Source organism: Pistacia vera, unplaced genomic scaffold (assembly GCF_008641045.1).
Source record: "Pistacia vera cultivar Batoury unplaced genomic scaffold, PisVer_v2 Contig322, whole genome shotgun sequence".
NCBI lineage: Eukaryota > Viridiplantae > Streptophyta > Magnoliopsida > Sapindales > Anacardiaceae > Pistacia > Pistacia vera.
The window spans coordinates 546676-561363 of NW_022196138.1; the positions used below are offsets into that span (position 1 = coordinate 546676).

The following is a 14688-nucleotide window of genomic DNA, read 5'->3' on the forward strand; positions in this document are numbered from 1 at the left end:
CTAAAAGCCATTTTTCAACTATGCTGTGACGACAAGGGAAAAGTGTGGTCAACCATGTAAACACAAGCCCATTTGTAATTTAAAATACCAAACTTTATTTAAATCAAATTTAAAATAGTAGTAATAATCACATGGAAAATGGAAATATAAAAAAAAAAAAAAAAAAAAAAAAACTGATCAGAAAGGTCCAGAATTTCGATCATGAAATCCCAAAGCCCATATCCATATATATTATTAAATCTCCCGAACCCATATCCATATAATATTTAATTGATCTCAATCGCACATTAAAAGGCAATGGGAATGTTTGTCTGAGCTTATAAACTGATCAAACTACTTATAAGAACTAAAATTAAATTGATTATTTGTTTATAACTTTTTGGTTTATACGCAAAAAAATAAGTTGGGGAGAAATTTTTTTTTTTTTTTTTGTTTTTTCTGTTTATAAGCACTCTACATATAAATTAGTTGATTAAACACATAACTATTTAAATTTCAAATACTTATAAGCTCAAATTAGTTTATAAGTACTAGCCGTTTATAAGTTTATTTATAAATTAAACAAACACCCCTATAATTTTCAAAGTATGCATGTCAGAAAAATCCAAAACTGAAATTTATATTTTCAGTGAGAGAAAGACGAAGAAATGGTTCCTTAGAAGACAAAGAGAGAGTAGGTTAGAGGAAGAAGAACTCCGGGTGATACTTGAGAAGAAGACAAGAGGCTGAGTGACAGACAAAAAGTTTAGGGCATTACATAATTAACCCTTCAATTTGAGGAACGTATTTGATGTCTGAAGAGATCCGACAGAGCACTTTTCACTGGTTACTTAATAGATGTTAATAAAATAAAACAGTGTAAAAGCCATTAATTTGAAACGTACTCACAGTTTTGTATATATATTTGTATAGTTGAAATATATAAGATGAGTGTGATTCGGTTTGAGATCAAATGAGAATAGAATTTGTTAGGTTGAAGAAGAAGTAACCACAAAGGAGGTGATGTGATGTGAAATATATATGGTGGAGAGGAAAAGGAAAATATAAAATAATTTTATTCATTTTAATAAGATAAATAGGGGTATTTCAAAATTTTCCTGACATTTCTATGGTTAAAAACAAGGGTTAAATCCCACCCCTGAGAGCTAACGCTTGATTTCTGAAAATATATATATATATAGTCACCACGTTCTAATATAAATCATGTTAAGACTATACTTAATCACTGTTGGATTCATCTAATTGGACTTACATCATACTATGGGACTTCCATGGAAAAATATGATACTATAGGGGTTTTGATATTATAGTTTAAGGGGTCCCCAAATATCAACATTAGGGGTTCCTTGCAAAAGTGTCAAATTATGAGTCTATGAGAAGTTAAAAATCAGGGTTTCTTTGGAAAGAGTCAAACTATAGGGGTTCTCTGGTCTTAAATTCTTGGGTTTCTCTGAGATAATGTAAAATTACTCGAGTTTCTTATTGCGCCAAACTATAGGGGTTCCCTTAATATAGTATAACAATATAGGTGTTTATAAGATAGACTAAAAATAGAGGAGTTCTTTGATGAATTAAAAATACAGGGGTTATCTAATTGTACATAAAAACTATAGGAGTTTCTTTGAGTTAGTGTAAAACTATAAGTCTCTTTAAATCTCGTCAAACCATCGGGTTCCAGTAGATAAGGCTATAAGGGTTCGTTGATTTGGGTCATACTACAGTATAGGGTTTCATCTAATATAAATCAAAACTAAAAGGATCCTTTAATATGTCAAACTATAGGGTTTTATGAGCATAAAGCAAAACTGTAGGGATTCTTCAATCACGTCAAACTACAGGGTTTCCCTATAATGGCTCTTTTAATCAAACTATAAGGGTTCTTTAAGAAGCTAAAACTATAGGGTTTCAAGATTGTTTAATAAATTCAAGTTAAAGATAAAAATTTATGAACAATATTTAATAATTTTTAAAATTTAAAATGAACTTAAACATTCGCAGGAACAAGAGAAAGCAACTGTTTGTAGAAAATAATGCAAGTCTCCGAAAGGAAAAAGGTAGATTACTTCAATATATGGGCAGCTTCGAAAATTCAAATTATAAATACAAAGTGGATTTCATTTATTTGTCTTAGAACATTACAATAAAAAAAACTAAATTGAAAGCCACCCAGAAGTTCTCTTCAACCCATCATTCTTTGGTTCCCTGGGGGCATCATGTTAACATGATTCATATTCATGTTTGAGTGCCTCGCTAGGTTTCCCTGGTATCCTGCAATCAATCAAACCAAAAACACCAAACAGTTATGGGCTGTTTCTAACTTTTTAATATTTTACAACATATAAAGAAGCAGAAGACATCTTTTAAATTCATAATATATCATCATTTTGAATGGCATTTTTACACTTTAGTTTACATTTTCAATTCACAGAAAAAGATAGTCAATTCCTTGGTGAGGTTTTTAGAACCAAAGCCTAACAATTGATGGTAAGATGTGAGTCATCTGATTTACCAATGGAAGGATCCCAGCCTCTAGCTTGAAGCTCTCTATATTCTTGACAAAGAGCACACCATTCACAAAGAAAATGGGTGACCCAATCGGGTGCTGGAGCCTCCGGAAGCCCAAACTTGTTCCTGAGCTTGGTTCTATACGTGCATGACATTATGCATGGCAACGCTATGCAAAACGCAATCCCCCCGTATAGCATACCGCTTGTCCCACACGCTAATTTTCAGATAACACAATCAAATATTAAACATTTATGAAATTAACATGAGAATCGATCTTCGGAACCAATCAATATACAGATAATAATACACTTACAGGTGTGGCCATCATCGATGATCTCTGCAATCTGGCCAAACGTCAAGCACGGAAAGAGAACAGTGACAAGAGCTTAAACATTGGAAAAAAACACATCAGTATTTTTTTTAATATACAAAACTATATTAAAACATTTAAGCAATTTCAATGGAAATGAATGTTCTGGTTTAAGATTTTGGAGAGTAATAGAAAGACAATCACCATTCATTGGGTCATTCATGCAATCAAAAAGCTCACTATGCCAACCGTTTCCCAACTTTCCCTGGCCTGTAACTGGAACCCCATATGGTGTTTGTGGCCCATTATTGGGCGGAAATTGCATCCCTGTAGAAGCTTGGGGTCCAATTGGAGGAAAATTCATAGGACTTTGCGGGGCTGGCATGGGCTTCTGGTTATATGGTGCGTAAGCCCCCGGCTGATTTTGCCCATATGTTTGGTTATTTTGCGGGTCGGATGGCGGAAACTGCATAGGTTTAACCGGATCTAACGGTGGGCCTTGTTGCGGATGCATCCCAGGCTGATTCAGCCCGGGTGAATTCATTTGACTGTTTTGGGGTGGAAAATTTATAGGCCGCCCCGGCTGAGCCCCATAGGCGGCCTGGTTAGGTTGCAATGGTGGTGGATACGATTGTGGTGGTTGGAATTGTTGTTGGGCTTGTGGATCCTGAGAGGCCATGGCTTCATGAGTTGCCTCATATTGATAATCTTGGGGTTGTAATTCATATTCTGATTGAGGTTGGTAATCAGAAGAGCCAGCTTCAGGATTTCCCATAACTAGCTATAGCTCTTCAACAAATCACAGTGCCTTTGATCTTGAGAAGGATCTCAATATAAAGAAGAAGATGGATAATGCTATTTAATGTACATTCAAAGAAGCAACTTGCCACATAGGGAAACTAATATAAAATCTAAGGACAAAAATATACTATTACAAGTAGCCAGCAACCAAGCATTAATCTAATGTCCACCAAAAATGACAGAAAAGAAGACTTAAAACCCAATTGACATTTTCCACGAAAAAAATATGTAGAACATGCATGTGTATTATCGCATTTCACATTTCGCATTGTCAACAAATGAAAATCTGAAATGATTTTTAAGTTTTGAGTCTTCTTAACTTAGTAAACACATTTTAAGTGAAGAACATTTGTAAGAAAAGTAGAAAACTATGTATAAATATGTATAGATTAAACCTAAAAGAAAAAATATTTACTCGGCTCATCTGAACCCTAAATATAAACTAGCTATGAGGAGGCCAAATTCGCATTTGTAAGAACATTTTTCATTGAGTACTTGATTCTTTCGGTTTGTAAGATATTCAATAGACCCTGATGATTAATTGAGGTGAACACAAATTAGCATGAACTCCCTCGTTACAAAAAAATAAAAAATAAAAAAAAATGATAGTGCTAATTGTGTACGAAAGAGTTTACTTTGACTTGGACAAAAATTTTAATTCTTAATTTACTGCAACTAAATGGCGATCACAGCCTAGCCATGTGCCCGTGGGTATCCGTGGGAAATTTGGCCTGAAAAATAAATAAATAAAGAGTTTGTACTTTGCAGTACAGATATAGTCAACTTAATTGTTATTATCGCAATCAATTTAATTTAATTTTAAGAACTAGTCATGCTAATTAAAAATGTGGTACGTCATATGACAATTCCAAGTCATAATTTATGTATAAACTTGTATGGAATTTAGTGTTAGATTAATTAGATATATACATCAAATCTACAACTAACCTCTTAATTTTTATTAGAGTAGCTTTTAATGTCCTTTTTCTAATGACTCTGTCTTAATTACTTTACTTAATTACTAATTATTTGTTAGTAAATTTATGAAGGAAGTTGCTGATGACTCTGTGAGATGGACCTTATCGATTTAGAAATTGATTTTATTTTCAGAGTAAATGACATTTTCCCATCCAAGGTTTGGCAAATCTCCGTTCCCACCCCTAGTTTCATAAATTGTAGATTTTCACCCTTAAATTAACAAAAAATTGTTTAATTTAATAGTTAAAAGGGTAAAATGGTCATTTCAAAGATGAAAATTTAAAAAAACCCATCACTTCTCAAATTCATCCCACCAGAAAATTTCAAAATAACCGTTCACTTCTCAAAATCACCCCACCGACGATTTCAGGCCATTTTGACCTGTTTTCGACATAGTCAACCCCTCCCGACACCACCATTACATTTCCCTAAACCCCCATATCAAAACCCCTAACCTCCCCGCCTGATTGAACCCTCCAATCATTGGCTGCTGCTCTTAATTTCAGTTGGTGTTTCATCCAAATTTCGACAGTTCCCAACACCAGAAACCACCCCCAACACCACCAATAGCATCACCAACTTCTCCCCACCAAAACCCCTAACATCGCCGATCGCAATTACTTGACAATTGTCGTCACATCTCCCTTAGGTTTTCGCGTTTTGTCGCGCATTTCCAGCAAAATTCCGGCACCTCAATCGGGTGGAAAAATTACGGTTTTGGTGAGGAGGATAAGGGGATGCTAATGGTGGTGTCGAGAAGGTCCAATGGTGTCAGAATTATGCCGAATTTTTGACCTAACCAGGATCTCCTCTAGTCCTCTAGGGGTTATTTGAGAGAAATTTGAGATGTAAGGTTTATTTGAGAGAAAAGTAACGATGTTAATTTAAATGTGGGAATCTGCAATTTATGAAACCAGGGGTGGGAACTTGCAGATTCGCCAAACCTTGGGTGGGAAAATGTAGTTTACTCTTATTTTTATTTTGGAGAAAGAGATGGATCATGGAGACCATGAAGTACTCCGTTTTCAAAATTATTTAGAGCAAGCAAAATCATAGCTAAATGGGGACACCATATAATATAGGGAAATGATGAATAATTATTGAGTATGCTAGTCGAATAAATTAAAAAAAAATTAAGGTATAGTATCTACTTAGTCAAACCTTATTGACAAATAAAAAAAAATTGTAACCAGACATGATCAAATATCCGGTATAGACGTTCACAAGTTTTTAATATGGTATCAAAAGTTGTAAATTAGTTACTGGCTTTACAAAACACAAAAAATCAAAGCCCATAACTAATTATGATATTTGATCTACATATTAAAAACTTTAAAGCATTCAAATTTCCGTGAACTTGTACATTTCTTTGTTAATTTATTATCATGAAAAAAGAGAATCTATGTTTAATTTGGTTGACTTAAACCCTAAGCGGTTGGCCTAGCAGTGGTGGCTAAAAATGTTTCTCTTTTGAATTCGAACTTCGAGATTATTTACCACATTGTGACTAAATTAGTCTTTTGGGCTTGTAGAATATTCAATGGATCTTGAAGATTAATTAAAATTCGCACAAACTGACCTACACAGCATGGTTCCAAAAAAATATATGAAAAAGGTTGACTTGACTCCATCATTGTTCATTGACTTCTTCATGTTTATGGTTATTTTCTTTCCAAACAATTAGTAAAAGAACTTAGCCAACTGGCTGAAAATTGCCCAAGTCAATAGCCAGATTTAAGGCAGGAAAATTGATCATGGTTGCATAAGAAATTCCATAATATTATTCATCAACTTGCCAATTTTGTTTCTCTTTTTGGAATAGAAATATTGTTGCCAGATGAACACCTAATTTTTCAAACTAAAATGGAAGAGAATTGAAGAAGTAATGATCCAACATCATAAGTACAAGGTCTTATTTTAATTTTTTTTTCCCACTTGATGTATTCAATTGGTTTGATCATTCTTTTGGATGATGATAAATTAATTGTTTTAGAGTTATGTGACCTTTAAGGTCCTCAATCAATTGTAATAGCACATGGTCTATGTTAAACCTTTTTCTTCACCCAAAAGCAACAAAATTTTCATGAAAAGGTTTTTGCTATACCAAATGGCAAATCTTAGGATTACAGACTCAATGTTTAACCCATCTCACACTTCATTTGGATCAACAGCCCAATTTAGCAAACAAGGACCAATTGGCCAATCTTAGCCCAAGACTACAGTTGAAAATGCTAGTCTGTATCTATGGAGACTCTTGTTGGGGGCAAAACTGTTTGCAATTTCTTGATCAAGCTGTTGAGTTCCTCCAACTTGGCCATTTCATTAGATTGTAGTAAAAATCTCTGCAACATCCTGTACACTGCATCACTCATTTGCCTTCCTCTCACCAATATTTGTTTAGAGCAATCACAGGCTTCTTGTAATCTTCCTCTGACACACAATCCTGTCACCAAGATCTCCAATGCATGACTATGAGGACAAAACCCTTTATCAACCAAGTATTTCCACAAGTCCAAACCCAAATCGAGCCTGCGGTTTTCGCAGAAAAACTTCATTAACATCACAACCGTTCGTGTTTTCGGAACAAAATTCCTCTCAATCATCTTGTTATAAAGCTTGCAAACACCCTCAATGCCGCTTGATTTCATTGTTCCTAAAAACATTGTATGATAAGTCACATTGTCATGCCCAATTTGCTTCTCTTCCATCTCATCCATCAAGTCCATAGCAGAGTTAACATCTCGCCCTCTGATGAGCGAACTTATTAATGCATTATAAACTCCAATATCAGGCTTTAAATTTCTCTCAGGCATTTCATCAAACAGTTGCTTAGCTTTAATTACGTTTCGAACAACCCCTGCTCCGTGAATCAAAGTAGTGATTGTTTCCAAACCCGGCACGCAATCGACTCGTTTCATCTCTTCAAAAAGCCTCAACCCATCACCAAAACAACCCTTTTTACAATACCCATCGATTCTGATATTATACGTTACCGTGCTTGGTTTAAAGCCTCTTCGAACCATCTCGTGATAAAACAGCTCCATTGCTGTGATATCACCGCACTCTTTAAACCCCAGAAGCAGAATATTCATCGTCTTGATGTTGGGACTAAAACGAACGTGCAGCTTTTGAAACACTGCGCGCGCCTCCTTCATATACCTCTCAGTACAAAGCGCTCGAAGCAATACATTAAACTCTTCGGTACCAAACTTCCTCCCCACAAAAATTTCACTCTCCATTCTCTCAAACGCGTGAACGGTGTCTTCGAAAGATTGAAACTTCGCGATCTTCGATAACATGATGCTCATTGACTTGAGAGTGAGCAGAGAACGATGTGTTTCTCGCGTGTTAATCATCAACTCCCAAGCTTTATCGAAGTAGCGCATACGTGTAAGGATGTGAAGAGTCTTTTCAAAAGCATCCGAGCTTGGAGTGAAGTGGGGCTGCGAGAGTGAAAATTTAAAGAATTCGAGGGCTTTGAGGCCGTTGGAGTGTGCTGCAAAGAGACGGCCGAGAACGTTTTCGACGAAATAAGGAGAGAGGAGAGTCGGTGGGACATGGTGGAGGAGAGTGGGGTGAAGTGGCTGATCGGGAAATGGATGGTCATTGATGATTCGGGTAATTCGTTCGATTTCAGACGAGGATTTGGAAGCCACAGAAGATAAAAAAGCAAGGTGGGTAGATTTTGATCTCTGAAATATCCTCGTTAAACAGAGCATTGTTTGATGATGATGAACTACTACCAAGTCGTAGTGAGCTTTAAGTGTTCATTATAACTGATGGATGGTCGTTAATTAGAATTATAGATATATCTTTAAGCAAATTAAGCTCAGATTAGAAGAGGATCTTGTAATTAAGGTTTTATTTTGCTTGTTTCTTGTTTAGCTTAATGTCACGGGCTGGGAGTTTCACACCCAAAAGGCTAACCTATTAGGTGGAGGGACTCCCCCCATTTATAAGCCCAAGACCTCTCCAATACGCTTTCAATGTGGGATTTGTTACATTTACTTGTCACGGGCTGGGAGTTTCACACCCAAAAGGCTAACCTATTAGGTGGAGGGACTCCCCCCATTTATAAGCCCAAGACCTCCCCAATACGCTTTCAATGTGGGATTTGTTACATTCTCCCTCACCCAATCCTGTGACGCCCTCGTCACAGGTGGGGCCCCCTGCCTACCCATCCACCTCACTCTCGTGTGGACCCACAATCACACGTAGACGTCCCTGCGTGGGCGCTTAGCAGGACATCGAAAGACGGATTGGGTCTGCTCTGATACCACTTGTCACGGGCTGGGAGTTTCACACCCAAAATACTAACCTATTAGGTGGAGGGACTCCCCTCATTTATAAGCCCAAGACCTCCCCAATACGCTTTCAATGTGGGATTTGTTACATTAAGCTGTAAACGATACCATAATCTTTTAAAAAAAGTAAGGCCGAACGACTGGCACCCACCCATAGTTAGTCATAATGATAATGTGATACCCAAAAAAGTTTAAAAATGATAATTACCCACTTTCCATCCAAATCTGTTATTAAAATCCGTTTAAAGAATGACAATATAGTAATTTTATATCCAACCAAAAAATAAACTTTAAAACCCCTATTTTTTTTTTTTTAATCCTATTTCTTTATTTCTTTTTCTCTTCTCTCTATGCATCTCATCTCTTCTAAGCCTCTCTCTTTTATCTTTCTTCTTCTTCTCCCTCTTTTCTAGACCTGGCAAAACAGGTCTAGACCCACGGGTCGGCCCGTACCCAGGTAAAAAATATAGGATAAGGATCCAATTTATTAAACCCATTTTTTGAGACCCGTACCTATACCCGGCCCAATTACACACGGTTTATACAGGTGAACCTGCGGGCACCTATATTTGCACTAATGAATTTGAATCCCTAACCCACAATAACCCCTAATTTTATCACGCATTCAGCCATTCACGCGGTCACGCCTCTCACCCTCACTCTCAGTCTCATCTCATCTCTGATCTCTCACATCTCTGATCTCTCACTCTCATCTCTCACATCTCTGATCTCTCACTCTCATGTCATCTCTGATCTCTCACTCTCAATAACTCTATCGCGGCCGCATCTCATCTCTCAGACTCACAGTAACTCAAATCTCTCCGCAGCCGCATCTCATCTCTCAGACTCACAGTAACTCAAATCTCTCCTGCAGTCCTACCTCTCAATCTCTCATCAGTCTTCTTCGTGCCTAAAGTTCAACTCCCTATCTCGGTGTCTCCCTCTTCGATTAATCGTCAGTTTGTTTCATATTTATCAACATCTTAAAAGTATCATGATATTCCTTGAATAGGTTCTGCCTCCCAATCTACATCAACAAATGGGAGCACTAATAAAAATAAGGTCAAGTTCAGATGTTCTAGCACCACCTATAAACACTGTTGTGGGAGGAAACGCTTCTCTTCAGCCAAAACGTACACCCGTCTCTGAGAAGGAGATAGAGGCCATTTTGGTGAGAAAAATATCCTTTACCATATACAATGGTGGAACTAACTGTACCATTAAAGCTTAAGATTTTTGACAAGGAGTTATGTTGAGTCATGCTTCGAAAAAATCTACATTCTCTAAGCTTCTACTTGAATATGCCTAGTTGAACTATAAACAATACAATTTTACAATGTTCACTACTTTACTAGGAACAATGAGATCTCACCAATGAGCTTTTCAGGGTCAAGGGGTGAAGCACCAGACGGGGTTCGATATTGTTTCTGTGCATAGTAGTTTAGACTTTAGATTCATTGTAGTGTAAATTTGAAAACTTCAAGGCGATTACGAAATATTATGCAAGGGGTGACTCATAGAACAGAGTAAAAAAATAAAAATTGGTTTGGCATTTTAAGCCAGTAAATTTTCTGTATGCTGATTTTAGCTTCTTGTTTCTGATGCAGTTGGAAGGTTGCTTCTGATCTTAGGATTGGTATGCTATATTGAGGAAACGCAATCTACAATAAAAAACTTCTAAGGGAATCTTTAGCATTTTCATATTTGCATGTGAAGAAGTTGTAATCTCTTTTATTCCTTTAATCATCAATTTTCTTGATTTGAGTAGTTGATTTAGGGTTGTAAATGTAAAAAATTAAAACTGTAGAAATTTTGGGGGTGTAACTGTCATAATTGAAAACTATTAGGAGTGAAATAAAACTAAAATCTGGAGAGAGAAAAAACGGGTCCACCCACGGGTTCACCCATACCTGTATAGGGTAGGGCACGGGTCCAATATTTTGGACTCGTATATCTCGACCTGTATAAGGACCCGTACCCGTTTAACCCGGACCGTACTCGGCCCACCCACCCGTTTTGCCAGGTCTACTCTTTTCCCTCCTCCCCTTTTCTTTCCTTCCTTTCTTCTCCCTCCTCCCCTTTTCTTTCTTTCTTTTCTTCTCCCTTTTTTCCCTCTGTTCACTAGGTAATAACCTGACACCAGAATATGAACTGGGACGTTGAGGGCTGATGGAAACCCCATTGGCGCAACGGGGAGGGGGCTGGGAGGGTGAGGGCTGCAGTTGAGTGTCGAAAAATTGGCGAAAACCATCGGCAGCAGCGCCCACTGTAACCAGTTGAGAGAAAATTCGCTCCAAAAGTTTTTTCCTCTTTAGTTTTTTTTAATTTTTATAATTTTTTACAGTTTGGGTTGGAAGTGTTTGAAATTTGTGGTGGTTTGTGGCGGTTGGCTGTATTTGGCGGTTTTGGTGGCGAGTTTGGGGCTGGTGGAGGTCCAGGCGCCGGAATCGCACCCGACCGAGACAAGAACAATTTCATTTTTCTTTTTCATAGGTTTCAGCAATGGGTTTTATGGGTTTGATTTTTTTTTTTTTCCTTACTGTGATTATTTAGTTGAGATGTAAGATAAATTTGATAATGGAGTTGAGATGGAGGATGAATTTTGAATGTGGTTTTAAGATGGGGATGAATTTCAATTGTGTTTGAATTTATGGGAGGTGATTTTTCTGCCAATCTGGATGAATTTGGGTTAGATTTTGACTTAACGGGAGTTGATAGTTTATGCAAATCTTGGTTGAATGAAAGATTGCAATAGTCATTCACTGTAATCGTTCATGAGCATCCCATTAAGCATATGTAAAAGAGCTGCGATTCCGATTTGACCGCACTGCTCCTTCATTTGCAACTTTCACTTCATGTACAATCTTGTTTGTAAGATTTCTGTGAAATCTGTTTTGAAATACTTCTTTAAATTTGGTTGTGTGATTAAGTTTAACTTTTTTATTAATTGAAGTTGTTTTAATTATGGTGGGTTTATGGATTAGTTTAAAACTAATGATGATTATTGAAGATTATTTTTGGGTTGGACATAAAATTACTATATTGTCCAATTTTAAACAGATTGTACTAAAAGTGGGTAATTATTGTTTTCAAACTTTTTGGGTAGCAAATTGTCTTTATGGCAAACTATGGGTTGATGCATGTCGTTTAGCCAAAAAAGTAATGGGAGGACCAAATAACTCATTGTCATAAATCAACTTGTAAACTGCTGTGGTGAGAAGAGCTGCCCCAAAAGATAAACAGTAGAGATCCTCTTAGGCTATTACTAGAGGTGGAACAAATGGGTCGGGTTAGGCGGGTCAACCCTAACCTAGCCCGCAATGAAGAGGGTTGAACCCGGACTGCCATATTGGCGGTCCGGGTTGAACCCAACTCGACAGCAACCCCCGGGCGGGCTGGGTTGCAAAATGGCAACCTGCCAACCCGACGGGTTATTGTTTTGTCTCTTCTAAGAGAGACTACCAACCCGCCGGTTGGCTATTGTCAACCCGACGGGTTGACTATTATATAATAACGTCAACCCGTGGGTTGGCCAAAAAAAAAAATTAAAAAAATATATATAATTTAATTCGTTTTTTCAAATTACCCATTTACCCTTGAAATATAGCCGTTTTATAGCCGTTGGATGGGTCTTTTTCATCATTTTCCTTTCCCATTTTTTTTATAAATTGGCCCTAAACTCTCACATTTTTCTCACAACTCAAATTCTCTCATATTCTCTAATCTTTAATCTCTCAATTATTCATTTATTCTCTTAATCTCTTTGTTATCAATTTGCTCGTATTTTAATTTTTATTAGTTTTTGCAATTTTTAATTCATATTTCCAATTTTCCAAATTCCAATTCTCTTTCTTTAATTTTTATTTCTTCTACATCAATTTTTTTTTCAACTACAATGGATTAATTTTTATTAGTTTTTGCAATTTTTAATTCATATTTCCAATTTTCCAAATTCCAAATTCCATATTCCAATTCTCTTTCTTTAATTTTTATTTCTTCTACATCAATTTTTTTTTTCAACTACAATGGATTAATTTTTATTAGTTTTTGCAATTTTTAATTTATATTTCCAATTTTCAAAATTCCAATTTCCATATTCCAATTCTCTTTCTTTAATTTTTATTTCTTCTACATCAATTTTTTTTTTTTCAACTACAATGGATATATATTTCTCTCCCATCACTTACAAAGATGAAGGAAACTACTATCCTAGTCCTAGTCCCGCTTATTTTACTAACATAAATGCAGGAGGAGATTCAAATAGTCCCGCTTTCCAATTCTCATAATCCGATACACCTCAAAATATGCCCCCGATTCCAACAGCTCCCGGTGGTTCTAGAAGTCGTCCTTGTAATCGCTGTGCTCGTCCAACTTCATCTCAAGCTGAGGCGGGATCATCAACTGCCGTTGAAACCGAAGACAGACACACATCAAACGTTTGGGCGCATTTCGACAAGTTTTACGAGATAGAAAATGGCGTTCAAGTCAAGAAAGCGAGATGCAAAAACTGTGAAAATATTTATAAAGCTGATTCAGGTAATGGTACTAGTACTTTAAAAAGGCATGCTAATAAACATATTAATCAACATAGAAATAGAGAAAGCAATCAAACTCAAATAACTAATATGAGTACTACTTAGCGTTATAATTCTGATGTATATAAGGAACAGTTAGCTTTATATATTGCTGCAACTGATCAACCTATTAATATGACTGAAGATAAATATTTTGAAAGATTTGTTCAAAATTCATTTTTTCCAAGATTTAAAAGTTATTCTAAAACTGCAAGTAGAAATGATTTAATAAAATTGTTTAGAAAAATGAAATTAGAATTAAAAAATAAAATACATACTTGTCATGTTAGAGCTAAAAAAGATTATATTTGTGTGACTAATCATTATTTTGATAATGAATGTAAATTAAATGAATCTTTATTAGGATTTAGATTAATGAACGTTGATCATAGTGGTCAACAAATTTATAATAAAATTGTTGAAGTTCTAGGAGATTATGATATTGTTAGTAAAGTGATAAGTTTAACTTTAGATAATGCAAGTTCTAATAGTAAAGCTATAGATTATTTTCAAAGTAATTATCCTTTATATAACATTTTGAAGTTTTTTTCACCAACGTTGTGTATGCTATATTATTAATTTAATTGTGAAAAGTGGTATGAAAACAATTAAATAAAATATTAATAGAATTAGAGATTGTTTAGCTTGGATTTATAGTAGTAATAAAAGAAATGCTGAATTTCAAGACGCTTGTATAAAATCAAATATGTCTCCTAGAACTTTTGCATTAGACATGCCTGTTAGATGGAATAATACTTATTTAATGCTTGATTCATGTTTATCTTATGCTAATATAATTAGTTATTTTGTAGCAAATAATAGAGGTCCTCATTATTTGATAGAAAATAATTGGCAAATAGCTAAAGTATTTCATTCTTTTCTTAAAATTTTTTACCAATCCACTTTACAACTTTCTGGTGTGTATTATCCTACTAGTTCATTGGCAATACATACAATTATAAAAAATTCCGAGTTATTTATAAAAAACAAAGATAATGAAATTTTAAATGCACCAATAAAGGCAGTGGAATTTTTTTTTTTTAAATATTGGGAACCCATTCATTTTCTTTATTGTTTAGGTGCTATATTTGATCCTAGAATTAAATTAGCAGGTTTAGAAAATGGTTTTGACAATTTATGTGAAAATTTACAAACCGAAGTATATGCCAATCAAATAGGAGAGGTAAAAAATAGACTTTTCGAAGTATATTTC

The 14688-nt window shown here is 35.5% G+C and overlaps 2 protein-coding genes across 2 annotated transcripts; both read right to left on the reverse strand.

Annotated features, from left to right (window-relative positions):
• Positions 1-2088: 2088 nt before the first annotated feature.
• Positions 2089-3633, reverse strand: LOC116137298 (protein PLANT CADMIUM RESISTANCE 4-like). Its single transcript, XM_031422984.1, has 4 exons — positions 3023-3633; positions 2822-2893; positions 2510-2722; positions 2089-2268 (listed from the first exon to the last, which is right to left on the reverse strand). Exons 1-4 carry the CDS (start codon positions 3591-3593, stop codon positions 2180-2182), a joined length of 945 nt encoding a protein of 314 aa, XP_031278844.1. The 5' UTR covers positions 3594-3633; the 3' UTR covers positions 2089-2179.
• Positions 3634-6699: 3066 nt separating this feature from the next.
• Positions 6700-8357, reverse strand: LOC116137297 (pentatricopeptide repeat-containing protein At3g61360-like). Its single transcript, XM_031422983.1, has one exon. It carries the CDS (start codon positions 8314-8316, stop codon positions 6829-6831), a length of 1488 nt encoding a protein of 495 aa, XP_031278843.1. The 5' UTR covers positions 8317-8357; the 3' UTR covers positions 6700-6828.
• Between the last annotated feature and the right edge of the window lie 6331 nt (positions 8358-14688).

Excerpts from the sequence above, each read along its gene's own strand:
- LOC116137298 (XM_031422984.1), bottom strand. The coding sequence starts at position 3,593 with ATGGGAAATCCTGAAGCTGGCTCTTCTGATTACCAACCTCAATCAGAA. Across the intron at positions 2,723-2,821 it reads CATCGATGATGGCCACACCT|CGTGTGGGACAAGCGGTATG; the intron begins GTAAGTGTATTA and ends TCTGAAAATTAG. Across the intron at positions 2,269-2,509 it reads AGGCTGGGATCCTTCCATTG|GATACCAGGGAAACCTAGCG; the intron begins GTAAATCAGATG and ends GATTGATTGCAG.
- LOC116137297 (XM_031422983.1), bottom strand. The coding sequence starts at position 8,316 with ATGCTCTGTTTAACGAGGATATTTCAGAGATCAAAATCTACCCACCTT.